This window comes from Symphalangus syndactylus, chromosome 8 (assembly GCF_028878055.3).
Source record: "Symphalangus syndactylus isolate Jambi chromosome 8, NHGRI_mSymSyn1-v2.1_pri, whole genome shotgun sequence".
NCBI classification, from domain to species: domain Eukaryota; kingdom Metazoa; phylum Chordata; class Mammalia; order Primates; family Hylobatidae; genus Symphalangus; species Symphalangus syndactylus.
The window spans coordinates 94,435,827-94,460,081 of NC_072430.2; the positions used below are offsets into that span (position 1 = coordinate 94,435,827).

General features: G+C 40.4%; 2 protein-coding genes and 1 long non-coding RNA gene across 5 annotated transcripts in view; 1 reads left to right on the forward strand and 2 right to left on the reverse strand.

The window, feature by feature from the left end:
* The window catches only part of HIBCH (3-hydroxyisobutyryl-CoA hydrolase), a 126,808-nt gene extending 121,461 nt beyond the window's left edge, over positions 1-5,347 (reverse strand). Inside the window, exon 1 of one of the 2 annotated variants that reach the window (XM_063645644.1) lies at positions 1,828-5,347. In XM_063645644.1, the coding sequence (XP_063501714.1) occupies positions 1,828-1,862 (35 nt within the window). In that variant the 5' untranslated portion in view covers positions 1,863-5,347. The remainder of the gene's footprint in view (positions 1-1,827) is intronic. The other variant, XM_063645645.1, reaches the window with a different exon arrangement.
* A 16,271-nt stretch (positions 5,348-21,618) lies between these two features.
* Positions 21,619-22,851, reverse strand: LOC129488180 (uncharacterized). Its single transcript, XR_008659605.2, has 2 exons — positions 22,410-22,851; positions 21,619-22,028 (listed from the first exon to the last, which is right to left on the reverse strand). It is a non-coding gene; the product is annotated as an uncharacterized lncRNA (long non-coding RNA).
* A 1,079-nt stretch (positions 22,852-23,930) lies between these two features.
* INPP1 (inositol polyphosphate-1-phosphatase) overlaps positions 23,931-24,255 on the forward strand; it is a 30,244-nt gene continuing 29,919 nt past the window's right edge. The window contains exon 1 of one of the 2 annotated variants that reach the window (XM_055290009.2): positions 23,931-24,098. The gene's annotated coding sequence lies outside the window, so the exon portion shown is untranslated. The remainder of the gene's footprint in view (positions 24,099-24,255) is intronic. The other variant, XM_055290012.2, reaches the window with a different exon arrangement.

The following is a 24,255-nucleotide window of genomic DNA, read 5'->3' on the forward strand; positions in this document are numbered from 1 at the left end:
TCCCAGGTTCCAATAATTCTCCTGCCTCAGCCTCCCAAGTAGCTGGGATTACAGGCCCCTGCCACCACGCCCGGTTAATTTTTTTGTATTTTTAGTAGAGACGAGGTTTCACTATTTCGGCCAGCCTGGTCTTGAACTCCTGACCTCAGATGATATATGCCTGCCTCGGCCTCCCAAAGCGCTGGGATTACAGGCGTGAGCTCCCGCGCCTAGCCCTTAAGTGCAAATCTATATATGAGGTGCAACTCAGACATTCAGAGGGTTGTGACCAGCACTAGAGCTCAGGGCAAGTCAGGTTAGACAAAAATTTGAGTTACCCTAAGAGAGATGATTAGGGAACCAAAAAAAAAAAAAAGTCCAAGAGCTAAACTGGCACTGGGGTAAGAGGAGAGGCGGTGGAGAGTGGCATTAGAAAAGTAGGCCAGTACCGAAGAAGCCAAGGGAGGCCAGAGTTCAAGTGGGGCTGCCCAACACTGTCAACCATGGCCCAAGGCCTTTTTTCCTCTCAGAAACACTTTCCGTGGCACCCTATTCCCTTACACACTTGTGGGTTAGGCTATTGTGGACTGGACCACCTTGGCCTCTGCTTTCTAGGATAATACCCACTCCAGGGTTGAGTCTGGAAAAAGGCATCTCAGATCAAAGCCCCCAAAATGGTCCTGGCCTCACCTACAGAGTCTGCATCTTGGAACGTGGAGTGGAAGAATTGTGCAAACGATTGATCAAACCAAGCTGAACTGTGCAAATGACAGATCCTTTCCTAAGTCAGTTAACTTTAACAAACAGGTCTTTCCAGTTTGTTTCTCTATTTGCTGACAACACTGAAAAATCGGCAGTAACGATTACGTGTACTGATTTTCTTAGTATTTACTCAATCTCTCCATGAGCTGGTGCAAGGACAACTAATTTTAAGGTATTAAAAAAAACAAACAGAAAAGCAACTCTTCAATGTATAACAAAAATTTACTGAGAATTAGGTCTGTGGATACAGTGTTAGACATCTAGATACTTTCCCCTGAAACTATTCTTCTTAAGTCAAAGAAACACCTCCATCCCTTTTCAGGAAACCCAGAAGGCAAACTCTAAGGCTTAAAGAATCCAGTAATTTAAGTTGTCCTTATTTTAAGGAAATAAGGATGGTTCTCCCTTCAAGTGGGCGCAGCTGCTACCTGGTATGACAGTACAGGGCCAGGCAGTGGGCTGTTTAAGACGCATGCAGCCTAATTTCCTAAAGATGATGGCTACCAGATTTCCTAGGCTGAGCTCAAAGCGCAGTGAGGGGTACTTTCGAAAAGTTAAACAATGTTTGCAAACATGCTCCCCCATGCCACGTTAAATTGTCCCTCAACACTAGCCTGAAAGTTCCAAATGCCTATACTGACGCTGCAGCCATGCAAGAAAGCTGAATAAAATCACACCACGGGCAGAGAGGTGCAGCAACTGGCAAAGCACCTGTGTGTGCCTGCTGCACAAAACATGCCGCAGAATTCCTCTAAGTCAAATCCCTCCGTGTCCCCAAACTGCACCCAACTTTGAAGAAAGGAAAGAAACTGAGGCCAAAAGAATTAAAGTCGTGGGGGGCCAAGCCTGAATTAAGAGCCAGAGCGGCAGAAAACCAAAGTGCTGCTGCAAAGAAGATGCTAGAGGGAGAAAGGAAAGACAGGGACGGGGTCTGGGGCCTGGGGAGGGCCAAGGTTGGGGTCTCACAGCTGCACCTGAGCGTGACTCGAAACTTCGAGGCCAGCAGTCTCCACCCTCGGCCCTTTTCCGACTGTGGCGAGTGCCGCTGAAGAGCCTGCCCTTGGTCGCTCGCTCCCTCTCACTTACCTCGACATGAGCCCCCACACCTCCCGCTGCCGCATCGCCAAACACTCCGAAGCTAAAGCAGCACAGCGAGAATCGCCTGGACCGTTCCAGCGCCTCGCGTGAGCCCCGCCCACCACCTTCCTGCGCCGCCGGGCACAGATGACAAGTCCTCCAGGAAGCCAGAGCGACCGTTTCCGCTACGCGGCGGGGAGGGGGGGGCGGGGCAAGAACAACGCCTGGAGGAAATAGTTGAGGGAGAGGAAGGGAGATGGGACCGGTGCGGGGTGGGCCTGGGATCTGGGACGGGGCCAGGGAGAAGGCGGAGAGCGAGCTGAGGCGGAGCGGGGAGAGGGAGGATAGAGCGGACTAGCGCGGATTCGCAGGAAAGGAGATTGCCCTCTACAGGCTGTCTTAGCCCAAAGCGCAACCTGTTGTCTAGGCTTGGCCTGACAATTTGACCAGCAGGGACTGATGTGAGACTGTTCTGGAATTTTAGTAATTTTTTATTAAAACGTAAACTTAGTATTCTTTGAGAATCAACTAGAGGAATTACACTTGATAAAGGACATCGGTGTAGTTTATTCATTCCTAACCCAATACAGCCGAATTCTTTTAATATTAGGATTGAGACATTTTCAGTTTTCTTGGGAAAAGTTACAGATCCCCCACTCTTCCTCAAAGACAGACAAGAGTTGTCTGATTAAGAGATAATAGATATGTCTTCCCAACTAAAGTAAAAGTTGCTGTTATCAGTGAAAGCATAATTACATTCAGAAAGTAGCTTACTCTTAAATGAAACCAACATTTAACTCAACTACTAGGATCCACTGTTAAATTGAGGAAAACGTTGCTCTGCTTCCAGATCCACCCAGATGTCTAGCAGAAGACATTTCATCGCCACTATTAAGTATTGACACATTTATCACAAAGAAGAAATCCGGTGACAAATTTCAGAGAGGACTCATGAAAGGAGTTATTCTTAGTATCTTGATATTTAAAGAGATACACTGTTGAGACTTTGATCAAAAATTACGTTGCTAACCTAGGTCAAATGTAATAACCAAATGCCCACTGAGAAGAGGACAGACAACAGACATCACAGAAGGAACTCCTTACCTGCAATTTGGTTTTTAACTGGCTACAGGACATCACCATCTGACATCACCATCATGCCTCATTCACTGCGCACAGAAATGAACCAGTCATCTGACCTAGCATGGTTTACTGGAAAAAGCATGGGCTTTCCTGTTAGACAGACTGAGATTCAAATCCTTGCCGCCCTAGCTTCATGTGTTTGAAACCTGAGTCTCACGAGGCCTAATCGTTAGAAGGGCCCTGTGCTTGTTTTAATGCTGTGCTATTAATAATTTTTTAACAGGGAACCACAAATTTTCATTTTACACTAGGCCAGCAAATTATGTAATCAGTCCTACTCCTAGCACACTAATAGTTTAATGACCTTGAGCAAATTATATAGCTTTACAGAACCTCCATTTTCTCATCTGAAAATGGATGTGCTGATGATTAAAGACTAGAGGTGTTTGTGAAGATCCATTGAAATATAGACAGAAATATTGAGAGGTGATAGCGTGCTGGCAGTCCTCACAGCCCTCGCTCGCTCTGGGCGCCTCCTCTGCCTGGGCTCCCACTTCGGCGGCACTTGAGGAGCTCTTCAGCCCACCGCTGCACTGTGGGAGCCCCTTTCTGGGCTGGCCAAGGCCAGAGCCAGCTCCCTCAGCTTGCAGGGAGGTGTGGAGGGAGAGGTGCTTGCTAGCCAGCTGGAGTTCCGGGTGGGCGTGGGCTTGGCAGGCCCCGCACTTGGAGCAGCCGGCCGGCCCTGCCAGCCCCGGACAATGAGGGGCTTAGCACCTGGGCCAGCGGCTGCGGAGGGTGTACTGGGTCTCCCAGCAGTGCCAGCCCACCGGCGCTGCGCTCAATTTCTCACCAGGCCTTAGCTCGCGGGACAGGGCTTGGGACCTGCAGCCCACCATGCCTGAGCCTTCCCCCGCCTCCATGGGCTCCTGTGCAGCCCGAGCCTCCCCGACGAGCGCCGCCCCCTGCTCTACAGCGCCCAGTCCCATGGATCACCCAAGGGCTGTGGAGTGCAGGCGCATGGCACCGGGACTGGCAGGCAGCTCCACCTGCAGCCCCAGTGTGGGATCCACTGGGTGAAGCCAGCTGGGCTCCTGAGTCTGGTGAAGATGTGGAGAACCTTTATGTCTAGCTCAGGGATTGTAAATACACCAATCAGCACCCTGTGTCTAGCTTGAGGTTTGTGAGTGCACCAATCAACACTCTGTGTCTAGCTGCTCTGGTGGGGCCTTGGAGAACCTTTATGTCTAGCTCAAGGATTGTGAATACACCAATCGACACTCTGTATCTAGCTACTCCGGTGGGGCCTTGGAGAACCTTTGTGTCCATACTCTTTATGTAACTGATCTGATGGGGATGTGGAGAACCTTTGTGTCTAGCTCAGGGATTGTAAACGCACCAATCAGCACCCTGTCAAAACAGACCACTGGGCTCTACCAATCAGCAGGACGTGGGTGGGGCCAGATACGAGAATAAAAGCAGGCTGCCCGAGCCAGCAGTGGCAACCCGCTGGGGTCCCCTTCCACACTGTGGAAGCTTTGTTCTTTCACTGTTTGCAATAAATCTTGCTACTGCTCACTCTTTGGGTCCACGCTGCTTTTATGAGCTGTAACACTCACCGCGAAGGTCTGCAGCTTTACTCCTGAAGCCAGCGAGCCCACAAGCCCACGAGCCCACCGAGAAGAACGAACAACTCTAGACGCGCCGCCCTAAGAACTGTAACACTCACTGCGAAGGTCTGCAGCTTCACTCCTGAGCCAGCGAGACCACGAACCCACCAGAAGAAAGAAAGTCCGAACACATCCGAACATCAGAAGGAACAAACTCTGGACAGGCCGCCTTTAAGAACTGTAACACTCACCGCGAGGGTCCGTGGCTTCATTCTTGAAGTCAGTGAGACCAAGAACCCACCAATTCTGGACACAATATGTGCATAAATTACTTAGGACCTCCTAGGTATCAAGACCTGTCAGTTATGCCACACCTTCCACCAAGCTGTCCTTCCTATTCCTAAATTCTCTATTTCTTCTAATGATGCTATCGTCTTCTGGCTTCCAGCTCTAGAAACCTTAGTCCTTTTAAAAAAATTATCTTAACATTCTATTTTGAAGATTTTCAAACATATAGCAAAATTATAAAAATTTAAAGCAAACACCTATGTGCTCACCACATAGATTCTACTTGGATTTACATTTTATCTTGCTTTATTCCTTATCCCAAATACCTTATTTTTAAATGCATTTCAAAGTTAATTACAGGCATCGTTTTACTTCTCCCAAAATATGGCATGTGTCTTATTATCTAGAGTTAAATATTTGTTTACATATTTTCCCTTTTGAGACAAAATTTACATACAATGAAATGCACAAATCTTAAGTGTACATTCACTGAGTTTGACAAATGTATACACTTGTGTAACCAAAATTCCTGAGATATAAACCATTGTCATCACCCCAAAAAGTTTCCTGTCACGATTTTCCAGACATTCTCTGCCTACCCCTGCCTTCCCCACCCCAACCCCCGCCCCAGAAGCATCCACTGTTCTGTCTCGAGAACCACTGTTGTTTGTTTTGAGACAGGGTCTCACTCTATCACCCAGGCTAGAATACAGTGCCACAATCATAGCTGACTGCAGCTTCAACCTCCCTGGGCTCAAGCAATCCTCCCACCTCAGCCTCCTGAGTAGATAAGACTACAGGCACATGCCACCACACCCAGCTAATTTTTGTATTTTTTTTGCGAGATAGGGTCTTACCATGTTACTCAGGCTGGCCTCCAACTCCTGGGCTCAAGAGATCTCCCCGCCTCGATCTCCCAAAGTGCTAGGATTAAATACTGCACCCAGTCTGATTTTCTCTACCGTCAGTTTTGCATTTTCTAAAAATTCATATAAAATGGAATCATACAGTGTGCGCTTTTTGTGTACAGCATTTTTCACTTAGCAAAATGTCCATATCATGTGTATCAGTAGTTCCTCCATTTTATTACTGAGTAGTATTTCATTATATGAATACCCCATAGTGTACTGATCTATGCTCCTCCTGATAGATTCCTGGGCTGTTGCCAGTTGGGGCTATTATGAATAAAGCTGCTGTAAACATTCTTGTGTAAATCTTTTGTAGACATATGTTTCCTTTTCTCTTGGGTAAATATCTATAAGTAGAATGTCTTGTTTATAGGGTACATCAATGTTTGGTTTTCTGTGAAACAGCCAGACCCTTTTCAAGAGTTTGTATCATTTTGGACAAGAATTCTGGTGGCATACAATCCACAGAATGAGGAATAATGTTTATAAATGATATATTTGATAAAAGTCTATCTAGAATATGTAGAGAACTATCACAATTTAAATAACCGAATTTTAAAATGGACAACAGATTTGAATATACTATACACCTCTCCAAAAAAGATATATGAATGATCAATAATCATATGAAAAGATGCTCAACATTATTAGCCATCCGGGAAATGCACATCAAAACCACAATGACTTCACACCCACCATAATTTTTTAAAAAACAAGTGTTAGTGAGGAGAATTTGGAATCCTCAGACACCACTGGTGAGAATGTACAATGGTGCAGCTATCTTGGAAAAATGTCTGGCAGTTCCTCAAATGGCTAAACAGAGTGACCATATGGCCCAACAATTCCATACCTAGGTATATACCCAAAATAAATGAAAACATAGTCCTCACAAAAACTTGTACATAATGTTTATGGCAGCATAATTGCCAAGAAGTGGAAATAACCCAAATGTCCATCAACTGATGAATAGGCAAAAACAAAAGTTATATATCTGTACAATGAAGTATTATTTGGCAAGAAACAGAAATGAAGTATCGATACATGGTACAACATGAGCAAACATGGAAAAAACTGTGCTAAATGAAAGAAGCCAGTCACAATAGACCACATATTATATGATGCCATTTACATGAGTGTCTAGAATAAGCAAATGTGTACAGATAGAAAGTAGACTAGAGGTTGCCTAAGGTTGGAGAGGAGGTAGGAGAATTGGAGAGTGACAGCTAAAGGGCACAGGGTTTTCTGGTAATGAAAATATTCTAAAATGAATAGTGGTGATGGTTGGACTACACTGAAATGAAAATATTCTAAAATGGATAGTGATGACGGTTGGCTGAATCATATACTTCATATGGGTGAATTGTGTGGTATGTAAATTGTATCTTAATTTTTGAATAAAGAATTCTGGTTGCTCCATATTCTCAGCCACATTTTGTATTATCAGTCTTCTAAATTTTAGTCATGCTGGTGTGTGTGGTGTTATCTCCTTGTGGTTTTAATTTTCATTTTCCTGGTGTCTAATTATGTTGAGCACTTTTTCATATGCTTATTATCTTCTTTCAATTTTCTTGCCCATTTTTAAATTGAGTTTTTTTGTTGTTGCTTTGTTTTTTGGTTTTTTTTTTTTAGACAAAGTTTCGCTCTTGTTGCCCAGGCTGCAGTGTAATAGCACGATCTTGGCTCACTGAAACCTCCACTTCTGGCTAATTTTGTATTTTTAGTAGAAACGGGGTTTCTCCATGTTGGTCAGGCTGATCTCGACCTCCCAATCTCAAGTGATCCACCTGCCTTGGCCTCCCAAAGTGCTGGGATGATAGGCGTGAGCCACCACACCCGGCCAAATAGGGTTATCTTTTTCTTCGTGTTTGATATTGTCTTTTTTTATTATCGTTCAATTATCTATCTGTTACAAATTACCCCTAAAATTTAGCAGCTTAAAGCAACCAACATTTATTGTTTCTCAGAGATTCCAAGGCTCAGGAATCAGGGAGAGACTTAGCCAGGTGGTTCTGGCTCAGGGTCTCTCATGAGGCTGCAAATCATTGGCTGGGATTGCAGTCATCTGAATGCTCAGCTTCCAAACTCATGTGGTTGTTGGCAGGTTACAGGTCCTTTCACATGGGCCTCTCCATGGGGCTGCTCACAGTGTGGCAGCTCGCTTCCTCTGGAGAGAAAGAGCCCAGAGAAAGAGCCACCAAGAGAGAAGCCACAGTACCTTATAACTGTCACTACTGTTTATTTTATTGGTCACACGGACCAACCCCGGTACAGTATAGAAGATTTTACAAGAGAATACTCGGATGCAAGGATCCTTTAGGGCTGTTTGGAGGCTGGTTATCATACTTGATTTCATTTTTTCTTTCCTCATTGCCAATCAGTCATCGAGCCACACTAGTTATTTCTTTGAAAGATTTCTCAGATTTGTTCTATCCTCTCAACACCTCCACTGCTACCATTCTAGTACCCACCTGTAACTCATTCCAGATCTAACTTCTCTCTTGTCCCTCAACCGTCACACCATTCAATTCATTCTGCATTTTACTGAAAATAAATTTTCCTAAGATACAAGTTTTGATGTATTATTAAGCTGCTAAATAATCTCACAATTGTCTATAGCTATCTTGTCCAAAACTAGACACAGTTGACTATTGTGCACTTCAAATGTGGCTAGTATAACTGAGGAACTGAATTTTCAAAAATTTACATTTAAAAACTAAAGTAGTGTTAACATTTTTATATCGATTACATGTTAAAGTAACAGTATTTTGGATGTATTGGGTTAGAAAAAATATATTATTTAAATTAACTTTACCTGTGTCTTTTTACCTTTTCAATGGGGCTACTAGAAAATATTAAATTACAGCCGGGAGCGGTGGCTCACGCCTGTAATCCCAGCACTTTGAGAGGCCGAAGCAGGTGGATCACCTGAGGTCAGGAGGTCGAGACCAACCTGGCCAGCATGGTGAAACCATGTCTCCACTAAAAATATAAAAATTAGCTGGGCGTGGTGGCACATGCCTGTAATCCCAGCTACAGGCTGTTCCTCCCAGGGCTGAGGCAGGAGAATCTCTTGAGCCCGGGAGGCGGAGGTTGCAGTGGCCGAGAGTGCACCATTGCACTCCAGCCTGGGCAACAAGAGCAAAACTTCATCTCAAAAAAAAAATTTAAATTACATATGCAGCTCACATTGTATCTGTATTAAACAACAGTGGTCTAGAACATTCCCTTCAAACTGACTGACTTTTGAGGCAACAGAAATGAGGCTTCACCTTAGCTATCCAACCTTATTTACCATTTACCTGCTCTTATTCCTGTCACATGCATCTCTCCTGGATGTCTCTTGAGTATATAATGTTGATTTTCTTCCACTGCTCCTCAGCCCATGCAATTCCTTATACCAGGAAAGCCATTCTTCTTTTATCCTCCTCTAAAATTTATTCATCCTAAAGGCTCAAGTCTTATCTTTCCGCAGTAGTATTTTACTGTAACCTCTACTGAGCTCTCCTACCTGAATTTCAATTACACTTCTAAATCATAGTTCATTACTTCTCTCTCTCTCTCTCTCTCTTTCTCTCTCTCTCCCCTCCCCCGCCGCCCTCTTTTGAGATGAAGTCTCACTATGTTGCCCATGCTGGACTCAAATTCCTGGGCTCAAGTGATCCTTCCACTTCAGCCTTCCCAGTAGCCGGTACTACAGGCACACATACTGCAGTTGGCTTATGACTTACTTCTTACATGATTTTTTGTAGTAATTTAATGCTAATTTTCTCTCTCAAATTGTACATTCCTTGAGGATAGGAACTGTATCTTATATTTTGTCTGAATCTTTCAAAAACCTAATGCTGGGACATGGTAAGAGGGCTTACAAATTTGATATACTAATTATGAAGGAAATGTTGTGCACAAATAACTTTGTTATCTTCTAACCAGTATAAACCTGGCATTAATGTGGAACAAATAAGGTTGTAAAATGTATTTGTCAAAATGCAAGTGCTCCTTGATGTAAGTACCCATAACATGTGAAAGATTATCCAGGAGCCAGCACAAGGGCTGAAGGATAGAAAAGTGACTCCCTCCTGCTTTCCTTTGTTGGAAATCAATGATTGGCAATCAATGAAGGCTCTGGAGAACCTGCCAAAAAGTCATTCTTGTTGGACTGAGGCCCCTCAGCACACCCAGCCCTGTCCCGTCCCCCTCTCCCTGAAGCTCTACCACCAATCAAGGTTGTCTGCGAATGCTGGGAATGAAATGCCAGGTGCTTATTTTAATTATCCCAATAGCCCATTCATGGAAGGACTTCTGAGATCTTGCCTTTTCCTAACTCTAACCGGCTGTGTTACCTAGTCAACTCTACCCTGCCTCCTCACTCATGGGGTGAGTAGGAAATCTCAAGACTCAGCCCTCTACCCCTTTCATGCCTCTTGGAAATGTGCTGAAACCCACTCGTTTTCCTTCCTTTGCATTTGTGATTTTTCTAAAAATTTACAAAATGATCTTTTGAGTGAAGAGTGTGTTTGACGCCAATGTTCCTTGCCAAGCCAGAGCAAGGTTCTCTGACCCACAGTGAGCTCATTGGTCCCCACCCCAAGGACATAAGCATGGAAGTCTCAGAGTTACCCCTTTGGCCAAGGCCAACTGCAGGATGCATGGATGCACAGAATGTAGACCACCTGCAAGAAGTCCCTGGTGTCTTCCCAAACAGAGAGACCTGGGTCATACAACTAACGGCCAGAAGTAGGGCATTGCCCAACTACCACAGACAAGAACTGGGGAAAATAGAACTTGATTCACTGACTCCAGACAGCAGTGTTCATTTCAATTTATCAGTCACAAAATGGTGGTATGGGATACTGTGACAGCTGTAACCCAATAGCACTTAAGGGATTTACCATTTCCTCCTATGCACTATGGGCATCAATGAGTATCCTTATGGATCCCAAGGTTTTGGAGGTACCAGCAGTTAAGTCATGAAATCCTCTGGATCCTTTCCCTTCCTTTTTGCTTGGTATCCAAAGCAAGTTAAATCAGCCCTGTTGCAAGGCTAGTATTCATCAGATAAACATCAGTATGGCTATGTGATTGTTAAGACATTGAAATACTTCCAAAATGATTGGTAAATAGCCACTGCTCACTGCCAGGCAACCTATTTCCTTGGGCCCAAAGGATCCCCAAGAGGGTACTGATGAAGAAACCAACCTGGCACCTGCCAGGTGACTGGCCATAGCTGACTACACTAGACTCCATCCAATGTGTTCATAGCGGGCCCAGAACCTTTCGGAGATGGCGCTCCTTGTGATAGTGCTTGCATACCAGAAGGGATGCATGGTGCCCATCAGGCTGTTCCTTCCAGGGCTGAAACTACCTGCTGCAGGCTGGCACACACAGACTTACCCCCAGGGCACTTTAATGTACCATAGCTCTTCAGTATTTTGAATATTACTCTTGCCTTTTTGTATGCTTGTGCTAATTATTTTGTGCAACCCAAAGAACAGGATTGGACCCATGCATTATGGTGGAAATATTGAAAGGATCACATAGGTTAAACTGGGAACTGAAAGTCTTTTGAAGGGGAGCCACATCTGGGGCCCTTTCTTCTCTATCTCCCTCTCTTGTTGGCCGCATGGAACCTCATGCAAACTCGCGGAATGTCTGCTTCTATTTGGTGCTTTGTCTAATCATGGAGGGGCTACTATGATCCAGGTGCTGTGTTAGTGTTAGGCTCTGAAGGTTACATGGGGCCATGGAAGCACATAGTAGGGCCACCTGTTATAGTGTTGGAATCAGAGAAAGCTTCCCAGGAAAGGTAACTGTTTTAGATAGAGAAACTCTGCACAGATGAAGCATAATAGGTGACTCCAGCATTTTGACAGTGGCACAATAGAGGTAGGGAAGGGTCAGGTCTCTGGGGACTATGAAGCCTGTCTAAGGGTATTTAAGCAGAAAGATGACATAATCGGATTTGACTTCTATCAGTGTCACTTTGAAGCAGGGCCAGTGGACCAGAGAAAACTGATCTCCCTATATATTTTCTGTACCTTCATACTAATTTGACTTCCAAGAGATTTTTATTTGCCTTCGCTTGTCTGATTCCAACTCTACTTCACAACATCATCTCATAATATTGCTTTTAAATGGTTATTTTTTACATTTCTATTTTGTTTTTATCACACTTTCTAATTGATTAATCTGTTTCTCATTTTCTGAACTCAGCAAAGCAATCTGATTAGCCCAGTGTAAATTTTTTGAGCTGTGAACGGACCAACTTGGATCAAGAGGCCATGGAGTTTAAGCATCCATTTGCCTACTGGGAATGTTCATGGGTTCCAAGATTATGTGGGTCTGGCAGGCAATTATGGCTTATTTCTCAGATCATCAACCAGTATCCATGCTCAGAGTATTGATTCAAATAGCAGCTGATAAGGATAGGAGCATTTATAAAATTGGAAAAATTTTAAATAAAGATAGTTCTGTTAGACCAAAAAATTTGTGTATATATGTGCAGAAACATTTTAGAGAAATGCACACCCAAAATGTTAACAGTGGTTATCTTTGGGTGATGGTGAAAATACGAATGACTCACTTCTTCTCTATAATTATTTATATTTTCTATTGTGTCACTTGAGACTAGATTGTTGTTTTGTAACAAAAATAAAAGTGGTTTTTAAGGAAATCAGGGAGCATTACACATATCTGCCATATTTTTCCTTATGGCTAATTCCCAAAATACCTTTTGGACAAGTTTTGTCTTTACTGCATGCACTTCATTTCTAGTGAGTTGCCACTAGATGGTGAATATACCACATCAAACAAGATTGAAAGGCTTCCATGTTTTCAATAAGCTAATCCCTCCAAATGAAATTTCTTGGAAAAAAAAGTCTTAATACATTTTTCAACCTTGAGATATGGCATACTAAAATATGTCTCTAATGATTGAAATAAAAATACATGCGTAACACATTCACAACATAACACTGACATTATAAAGACTTTGTACTGTATTTTCCAAGAACACAAGCTTTGGTGCACAGAAATAGTACAATGTCCATTTGTAGATTTAACATAATTTACATATTTCTATTATGCAATGTCAAATTATCTTTATTATTTAAAAATATTCACTTTATGTATAGTCTTGACCTCACTTTAGCAATAAATATTTAAATTTAGCATTAAAACATTCCCAAATGAGTAAATTGATCTGTCCTACTAAGTTTGATAAGTTGGTTTACAAATTCTATGATGTTCTATGAAACTAGTATCACCCCGATACCTAAATCAGGCAAGAACACAACAAAAAAATAAATCTCTACAGGCCAATATCGCTGTTGAACATAGATGCCAAACTCCTCAACAAAAATACTAGCAAACCTAACCGAACAGCACATAAAAAAGATAATTCATCATGATCAAGTGGACTTTATTCCAGGGATGCAAGGATGATTCAACATTCTCAAATCAATAAATGTGATTAACCACATCAACAGAATTAAAAACAAAAACCATTTGATCATCTCAATAGATGCAGAAAAAGTGTTTGATATAAACCAACATCACTTTATGACAAAAAGTCTCAACAAACTAGATACCTCAAAATAATAAAAGCCATATATGTCAAACCTACAACCAACTGATACTCATACTGAATGAGGAAAAGTAGAAAGCATTCCCGCTAAGAGCTAGAACAAGACAGGGAAGTCCGCTCTCACCACTGCTATTCAACATAGTACTGGAATTACTAGCTAGAGCTATCAGGCAAGAGAAATAAATAAAGGACATCCCAACAAATTATCTCTGTTCATTGATGACATAATCTTATACCTAGAAAATCCTAAAGACTCCTCCAAAAAGACTCATAGACTTGATCAACAACTTCAGTAAAGTTTTAGGATACAAAATCAATGTACAAAAATCAGTATCATTTTTATACACCAAATATTTTCAAGCTGAGAACTAAAGCAAAAACTCAATCCCATTTATAATTAGCCACAGAAAAAAATAGAATACCAGAATATATTTAACTAACCAGGTGAAAGATCTCTACAAGGAAAACTACAAAACACTGATGAAAGATGTTATATATAACACAAACAGATGAAAAAAATCCCATGCTCATGGATTGAAAGAATCAATGTCCTTAAAATAACCTGCCCAAAGCAATCTGCAGATTCAACACAACACCTATCAAATTACCAATGCCATTCTTCACAGAATTAGAAAAAAACTATCCTAAAGTTGACATGGAACCAAAAAAGAGCCCAAATAACCAAAACAACCCTAAGCAACAAAAACAAAGCCAAAGGCATGGCATTACATTACTTCAAATTATACTATAAGGCTATAATAACTAAAACAGCTTAGTACTGGTACAAAAAGACACATTTAGATTAATGGAACAGAATAGAGAACCCCCAAATAAAGCTATATACCTACAAGCAGCTGATCTTTGACAATGCTGACAAAAATAAACCATGGGGAAAGGGCACCCTATTCATTAAATGGTGCTAGGAAAATTATCTAGTCATATGCAGAAGAATGAAACTGGACCCTTATCTCTCACCATATACAAAAATTAACTCAAGCTCGATTAAAGACCTAAACGTGAGACCTGGAACTATAAAAGTCCTAGAAGAAAACCTAAGAAATATTCTTCTGGACATTGGCCTAGGCAAAGAATTTATGACTAAGACCCCAAAAGCAAATGCAATGAAAACAAAAATAGACAAATGGGACTTAAACTAAAAAGCTTCTGCACAGCAAAAGAAATAATCAGCAGAATAAACTGACAACCCACAGTATTACCTAAGTAATGAGGTACCTTATATTACAGAAGGACATTATTTAACAAATTAAAAGACAGTATAATCACCCCATGAGAGATCTATTTCTTATCTCCTCTTGCCCTTTCAGTCTCTTGTAGAAACTATTTGCAAATTATACCTCTGACAAAGTACTAATATCCAGAATCTACAAGGAACTCAAACAAATCAACAAGAAGAAAACAAAAAAAATCCCATAAAAAAGTGGGCAATTCAGGAATTTGAGGCTACAGCGAGCTATGATTGTACCACTGCACTCTGCACTCTACAGTGGATGACATAGCAGGGCAATCTCTTGCCAACAACAACAAAAAAAGTTGGTAAAGGACGTGAACAGACATTTCTCAAAAAAAGACAAACAAGAAGCCAACAAACATATGAAAAATGCCAGTAAGAATAGCTATTATTAAAAAATTATAAAACAACAGATGGCAGCATGGATGTGGAGAAAAGGGAGCCCTTATACACCATTAGTGGGGAGTGTAAATGAGCACAACGTCTATAGAAAATAGTATAGAGATTTCTCAAATAACCTACCATTCAACCCAGCCATCCCACTATTAGACATCTACCCAAAAGGAAAGAAATCATTATACCAAAAAGCCACCTGCACTTGTATGTTTATGATGGCACATTCACAATTGCAAAGTCATGGAATCAACCTAAGTGTTCATCAATGGATGAATGGATTTTTTTTAATGTGGTATATATACACCATGGAATACCATGCAGCCACAAAAAGAATGAAATCATGTCCTTTGCAGCAACATGGATGGAGCTGGAGGCCATTATTCTAAGCGAAATAATTCAGAAACAGTATGTTCTCACTCATAGATGGGAACTACACCAAGGGTACACATGCACATAAAGATGAAAATAATAGACACTGGGGACTCCAAAAAGGGGGAGGTTGAGATGGGGGTGAAGGTTAAAAAAAATTTACCTATAAGGTACAATGTTCACTATTTGGGTAATGGGTATGCTAGAAGCCCAAACCTTACTGTTTTGTAATATATCCATGTAACAAATCTGCACGTGTACCCCTGAATCTAAAATAAGTAAATAAACTTTTTAAAAGAGAAAAAGCAACCCAATTCTCCGATATTAGCAAGTCCCAGGGAAGTGTAATCAAGAAGATCTTCTGTAAAAATTATGGCCATTAGGCTCCACTGGGTTTCCCTATAATTGCTTGCATGTGTGTATACATAGCAATAATAATTACGTAAGTAGTATATAATTTTTTTACAGTATGTTACAGTATGTGTATACTTCCCTCTGATGGACCCTAGATTCCTCAATATTTGATATTTCTTTCAGGAAGGGGAAATAAAAGCAAATGAGTGTTGAAAGGAAAAAGAAAATAGTAAATATTGATATTCTGTTTTCTGATATTCACCTACTAAGTTCAGAAACCCTCCTTTGAAACTCTTGCCTCAAACTCCTAAATTAAAAAGGAAAAATGACTCATCCCACAATACTAGTGGTAGAATTAATTTAAATTTGTATAATTTCTGCCTACATTTAGGAGCAAAAAACTCAGAGCACAAAGACAGTGGAAGGCAAGACAGCAATGTTTGATATGTGTTACTAAGATTCAAAGTTGCCGGGCGCGGTGGCTCATGCCTGTAATCCCAGCACTCTGGGAGGCCAAGGCAGGCGGATTATGAGGTCAGGAGATCGAGGCCATTCTGGCTAACATGGTGAAACCCCATCTCTACTAAAAATGCAAAAAAAAAAAATTAGCTGAGCCTGGTGGCAGGCGCCTGTAGTCCCAGCTACTCAGGAGGCTGAGGCAGCAGAATCACTTGAACCCAGGAGGCGGAGGCTGCAGTGAGCTGAGATTGCACCACTGCACTCCAGCCTGGGCACACAGCAAGACTCTGTCTCAAAAAAAAAAAAATTCAAAGTCAATGAGGTAGGAAATAATTTTCAGCTGATGAAGGATTTATGATAAATGGTAATATCAAAGCTTTTTTCCCCCAAGTTTGAAAACAAATTAGACAGCTGCTGCTGTACACCGTCTCCTAGACTCTGGAGTCAAAACCTCTGTACTCATCCGTAGATAAAACTATCTAAACGAATGGAGAATGGGAGACCAGAGATGCAGTGAAGTAAGTGGTAACAGGGAATTAGCTTCCTTTTCCTCATGTTGGTATCAAGCAGTGGGTCTCCAACTTTCATTTAACTCCTTTATCCTCACAGAAGTAACTAATAACTGCATTTGTTACTATTTCCAAGATAAAATTTAACCACATATGTCAAGTAATATATGGTTGACCCTTGAACAACACGGATTTGAACTGTGTGGGTCCACTTACAAGTGGAGTTTTTGCAACCAAACACAGATCAAAAATACAATATTTGAGGGATGTGAAACCCGCCTATAAGGAGGGCTGAATTTTTGTACACACAGGTTCTGCTGAGCCAGCTGCTGGACTTCAGGATGCTCGGATTTTGGTATCCATAGTGGGAGGAGTGTTGGAGATCCCGGAACCAAGTACCCCTGGATATCAAGGGACAACTGTATTTAACCTTTCTTCATAACCTTGTGGAAGGAGTAAAAGAAGGAAAAAATGTGTATGAGGGAGTAGGGGGTGGGGGAATGTTATGAAGAAAGAAACTATGTGAACTAAGTTCAAAAATAACTGTGTGTGTTCTTTCTGATTTTCCAGTGTTTTCTTTCCATTTATAACAGTTCATTTGTGGAAACTCTAGATTAATCACAATAAGCAAACATTTCACTGTTGGCACATTCTATTACAAGACTTGTGAAAAGCATTTAGGATCAAATACTCAATACATATGAAGGGATTTGGAAGTTAAAATTGTTTTTAAGTTGTGAGGTGTTAGGAGTAACAGTACAATCCCATTTTCCCAAATATATTTAAAATGTCTCTACAGTGTTAACTAAATGACACACCTTATATCACAGAAGGAAATTACTTAACAAATTCATAAGACAGTATAATCAGCATATGAGAAATCTACTTCTTGTCTCCTCTTGCCTTTCCAGTCTCTTGTTGCCTTAAGTTTTTACCAGAATGATTTGGTAATATCAGGTGTGGAGGAGACAGAATGGGTGCGGTTTAGGAAAAGAATTTGATTCTGTGTATTGGACATTTTAAAGAAGGCTCTTAAAGCTCAATTTTTAATGCTTAAGAAATTAAATGACTTTTAAATGCACTATTCCCTATGAAATTAAATACATACTCATACTTGCCACAAAATATCAAAAGATAGACTGCCAAAATATTCCAAAAATAAAGGTAGACAAACTTGTTCGAAAGCAAAATACACAAAACGGGGTAAGCAATCAGGATGTAAATATTCAACATAGCAAAGTATGCAATAAAATGATTTTACAAACTAAAATGTATCAGGGAGGATCCAAGAATAAGTTGATTTTAGAATGGTCTGTGGAAAACTAAAGTAAACAAGAAAATATCTAGGGAAGTTTAAGAATGGGAGGAAATGAGTCATTGATAATATGCTTGCTCCAGAGGATAACCTTTGTACCAAACGGCAGAGAACTGACATCTAATCAGCAGAGGTTGGCCTTGGCAGTTTACGAAGGAATGTCCAGAGGGAGCGCAGGGAAAGGCAGTCCAATGATCCTTCCCTGAATTTTTTACTCTTCGATGTCAGCCTTTAATTCCCTTGAGATGGGGGAATTCGAATCCTAAGGATCCCTAAACTCCAAGGCTTTTGCATTTACTATATTTAACATCTGGGAATTTAGTAAACAACACTTCTGTGGAAAGGTAAGTGAAAAAAAAAGATAATTTCTATTTTATGAAGTTTAACATATATGCACTTTGTGTGTGTATGCATATGTGTGTGTGGATAGAATGTGATAAAATAAAGATTAAAAACTCAAGGCCCAATGAAAGCTTTTAGAGAGATGCCTATATTCCCATGCCTTCATGACTGTAAATATATCCGCTATGACATACACTAGAAATTTATCCTTTGCTTTTGATATCTTAGCTACTTGTATCACTCAGGACCACATTCTACTCCCACTAGTTTATACAGGTTAGTAACCTTGCACTGTACCTTAAAAACACTCAGAGTTTTAAATGTTCTATCACAAAAGTTAAGGATTCCTTCCCTGAATCATAAATGTGCTTTGCTTTCATTATACAATCTTTTCTAAGGCAGATATTAATGATTTATATTAGTTAATGATTTAAAAGGAACACAAAAATAAGATTGTGCAACATGGAGTTAGGAATCTCTTACAGCTTTCTCAGTTCAAGTCTGGTCCTTGTTGTGAGTCAACCACGTTTTTAAACTACCTAATGGCCCATGGTCAAGTCATTTTTACATATGCCTAACAAAAGAGATATAGGTGAAAAGTGCTGTAAAACTATTTTTTTTTTTTGAGACAGGGCCTCACTCTGTTGCCCAGGCTGGAGTGCAGTGGCACAATTTCGGCTCACTGCAACCTCTGCCTCCTGGGTTCAAGAGATTCTCCCACCTCAGCCTCCCAAGTAGCTGGGACTACAGGCACACAACACCACGCCTGGCTAATTTTTGTATTTTTTGTAGAAATTGGGTTTCACCATGTTGGCCAGGCTGGTCTCGAACTCCTAACCGCAAGGGATCCACCTGCCTTGGCCTCCCAAAGTGTTGCGATTACAGGTGTGAGCCACCACGCCCGGCCTGCAAAACTTATTATAGTCCAGTGAACTACAGTCAATACCAATTTCAAGTTTCCAGTAGCTGATTTCAAGTTATGAGGTGGAGCAATGGCAAGCCCACAGTGCTGATCCGTGTGACAATTGGTAACTTCAATTCTAGTTTGATGTGATTGACATGACTGAGGAAAGGATATGACTGAGTCTAGAAAGGTTGAGAGTTGCCTACTGACATTGCTACCATTCACCCTTCCTTATTCTAGAGGCCTTGGCTAATGTGTCATTAAAAAACGTATTTCAAAAGAATACTTCATGACAATGAAGTGCTCATATGTGGTGATTAGACAACAGTTTACAAAACAATATGTTTGGTAATATTTACAAAAACAATACATACATGCACACAGAGAGATGACTGGAAAGTTATACCCTGAAATGTTACAACTGTAGTACATAGAGTAGGTTTTATTTCCTTCTTTATACTTTTTCACATTTTTCACTTTCCACAAATTTTTCTTCATAATGCATTACTCTTTTATATATTTATTTATTTTTACTTTAAGTTCCAGGATACATGTGCAGAACGCACAGGTTTGCTAAATAGGTATATGTGTGCCATGGTGGTTTGCTGCACCTATCAACCCGTCACCTGGGTTTTAAGCCCCACATGCATTAACTATTTGTTCTGATGCTCTCCCTCCTCTCAACCCCTCTCCCATAGGTCCTGGTGTATGTCGTTCCCCTCTCTGTGTCCATGTATTCTCATTGTTCAACTTCCACTTATGAAGTGAGAACATAAGGTGTTTGGTTTTCTGTTCCTGTGTTAGTTTTCTGAGGATGATGGCTTCCAGCTTCATGATCTCATTCTTTTTTATGGCTGCATAGTATTCCATGGTGCATATGTACCACATTTTCTGTATCCAGTCTATCATTGATGAACACTTGGGTTGGTTCCATGTCTTTGCTATTGTGAATAGTGCAATGCATTACTTTTATAAACACAAACAAGTCACTTGAAAAGAGTAAATAAACTTCATCTCAAGGTATAAATATTAAAAATATTTTGAAAAACTGAATTTGAGCAGGAAATTACCCTATTGTTATTAAAATGCTATGCCATTGACATAGTAATCCAAAGAAGGATGAATGAAACTAAATAGAGGATCCAGAAATACGGCCTAGTGCATAAAAGAAGTTAATTTATGATACATCAATCATCACAGAATAGTGAGAAAAAATGTTTGCTCAATAAAACTTAAATAGTAAATAGTAAAAAAAAATTGGAGGAAATATAAATGAATATTGATCTGATCTTTGGTTTAAAAGGATCTTAGCATATAAACAAGAAAAAAATCCAGAGATTTGACTAAGTAAAAACTTTTTAAATTTTGTAAATAAAAACACGTAAAACTAGAAGGCAAACTAAGAAAAAGTATTTGCCACAAATGTGATAAAAGGTTGTGACAAATGATTAAATCAATTGTTAATTGGATTAAACAAGATAATAAGACTACAATATTGCTACTCTGTGGACATCATGAAAGCACAGACATATGTATTGTTCATTAAACTGTTAGCATAATGATCAGAACATCATACATGTATTGATGAATCGAGAAATGGTCAAACATGAAAATATGACTAAAAAAATGTAGAAAGTGGTGGAGGAGAAGGGAAAGTATCAATGGCCAAGAGACGTGGGAAAACATTTTCTCAGTAATGAAAATGCAATTAAAAGTATGATGAGAAGTCAGGAGAGGTTTTTTGGCATTGTGTTTGTGGTGACAGATGCAGTAATGAGATGGGTCACGTCATTCACAGTGAGGAGTGTCTTGAATAGGTAAAATCATATTGTCGACTGAAATTCTAGGAATCTAACCTAAAGAGATACAACAGACACTTGATACTTAGGAAGGGTATGTCTTCCAGACTCTAGGATTTTCCAAATCTGTGTTTTCACACTGTGTTCCAAGGAGCCCTGGGGTTCTGCAGAGGCATCCCAAAGTCGGCTTCAAAGATAGGAAGAAGGTTTCCCCAATGCTGCCTCAACCAGAGAAATTTGACATTTATCTAATTTGTATGTTAGATTACATGTAAGAACTTTTTCTTAAAGATTCCACTGAAAACATCAAAATGTGGACACCACTGTACTGTATATGTAATTTCTTTAATAAAATGCAATGGAGCATTACTTCTCAAAAACTACCGGAGAAGTGGAGAATAGTCAGAGTGTTATATTCCCAAACACTAGCCTCACAGCATTAATTTAAATTCCTGTTTCAGGAAATGTGTAAATCACTCTATAATTACCTTGCAAATAGTCCAAAGCTTGGATATAAAATCTGCAAATATCCAGGCCCTGTTGCAATAAGGATAAAAGATTTGTGTTCTATGACGATCAACTGTGTCCTTTAATATATTTAGTCTGTCATAACAGGAACCAATTTCCACTCAGATGTTTCAGCTGAAGAGATTTTATTGCAGGAACTATTTATAGAAGTTAGGGTTAGGGTTGGATGAAAGGAAACAAGGAGAAACATGGAGGTACCCAGGAGTTAGCACAGCTAGGCCTGAAGAAATAAGAGGAGGGAATCACGTTAGCAGAACCCAGTGAAGGCTGGCGCAGTGGAGCAGGGCTGCCTTGCAGGAGGAGCCTTCGAGGGACAAAGCCACCATCAGAACCCAGCCAGAAGCAGGAAAAGAGGTGGTGAGACATATCCTAACCTTTTTTCCTTTTCCATCCTCCAACTTACTGATGGTGTTACCCATTGGTCAAAACCAACTGGCATGAGACCCCAGCTGGAATAGTTTATGAAAAATTCCACCTTTTGAGGCACAGAGTCTAGCAGAGAAGAGCAGAAGATGGCACTAAAAGATAACAAGTGGAGAATAACCAGCATATTTATAATAGAGAAATACAAGTCCCCCCTTACCTGTGTGGGATACGTTTCAAGACCCCTCATGGATATCTGAAACTGCAGATAGTACTGAACCCTTTATATACAATGTTTTTTCCTATACATACCTATCTATGATTAAGTTATTAATATAAATAAGGCACAATAAGAGATCAACAACAATTACTACTAATAAAATAGAATAGCCAGGCACAGTGGCTCATGCCGGTAATCCCAGCTCTTTGGAAAACCGAGGCGGGAGGATTACTTGAGGCCAGGAGTTCCTGGGCAACAGAGTCAGACTCCATCTGTACAAAAAATAAAAAAATTAGCTGGGTGTAGTGATGCGCACTTGCAGTCCCAGCTACTTGGGAGGCTGAGGCAGGAAGATCACTTGAGCCAAAGAGTTTGAGGCTGCAGTGAGCTATTATTGCACCATTGCACTCCAGCCTGGTTGACAGAATGAAGCCTTGTCTCTAAAAATAAAACAGAAAGGTAAAATAAGATAGAACAGTTACACAAATATATTTTAATAAAAGTTATACGCTGTGGCCATAACTTTTGCAGTTTGAGGTACAACAGCAAAACTAACATGAATTTCTTTTTCCTTCACAATTTCACAGGTAGAAGATTCATTCTTATCATGGATCTTAGCGACCTCGGCATATGGATTTTTTTCTTTCCTTACTAATTCAAAAACTTTCACATTTTCACTTAAAAGAAGCACTTTATGACTTTTCTTTGGCATACCCAAATTGCCAACATTACTACTCTTGTGTTTAGGGGCTATTATTAAGTTAAATAAGTGTTACTTGGACACAAGTACTGCAATACCTTGACAGTAGGTCTGACAACCAAGCCAACTACAAAGTGATTAACAGGGGAGCATATACAGTGTGGACACGTTGAACAAGAGGGATGACCCATGGCCTGGGCAGGATAGAGCAGGATGGTGCACAATGTAAAACTTATGAATTGTTTTATTTCTGGAATTTTTCATTTAATATTTTCAGATCTTGGTTGATCATAACTGAAACCTTGGAAGCAAAACCACAGATAAGGGGAGACTAGTGTACTGGGAACTCAGATGTTTGATAATAGAGGAAACCTTAACTAAATAATGATATTAACCATTCCGCTATTAAATAAAAGTGCTCAGAAGACCATTATGTAATCAGGGAGTACAGAAGAGAGAGCAACCAACTCCTTACAGAGATTGTAATAAAAGGTTTTCCCAAATTAACAAATGAGGTGCTTTATTGTCTCCCAAGCAAAGTTTCTTATATTTTTGCTAATTATATAAACAATACATTTCATTATGGGAAACATATACATAAAACAAAAGCAATTATCTACAATTCCATCCCCTGCCCTAGACCACTATAAATATGTTTATATCTTTCCAGATTTTTTTCTATGCATTTATACACACATGATTATGTTGTTTTCAGGATCACACCATATTATTTTGTAAACTGTATTTTCCACTTATAAATCATAAATACTATTTTATGCAATAGATACCACTCTGCAACATTTTAAAATTTTAACACTTTTTAAAAACTTGCCTCCGTGTATCTAGTTGTAACTAACTTTTATGCGCGGACATTTAGTTTGGTTTCTCTTTTGGCCATTACCAAATGTACTGTGATGAGATTTTACATTTTGGGGGTGATATAGTTTGGAGGTCCCATTCAGATTTCATGATGAGACATTATCTCCAGTGTTGGAGGTGGAGCCTGGTGGGAGGTGTTTGGATCATAGGGGCGGATCCCTCATGAATGGCTTGGGCCATCTCCTTGGTGATAAGTGTGCTCTCACTCTGAGCTCACAGGGATCTCATTGTTTATGTGGCTCCTCCCCCCGCCAACTCCTTCTTGCTCCTGCTCTCACCATGTGAGACACCTGCTCCCTATCACCTTCCAGCATGATTGGAAGCTTCCTGAGGCCCCCCCAGAAGCAGATGCCATTATGCTTCCTGTACAGCCTGCAGAACCATGAGCCAGTTAAACCTCTTTTCATATAAATTAACCAGCCTCAGGTATTTCTTTACAGGAATACAAGAACGGCCTAACAAGGGTGGGGGGAGGGGGCAGTTTTTTTTTTTTTTTTTAAACACACAGAAGAAAAGCAACAGAGACATATGTGGTCTTCAAAGCACAAAATATTTGCCATCTGACCTTTTATAGAAAATGTTT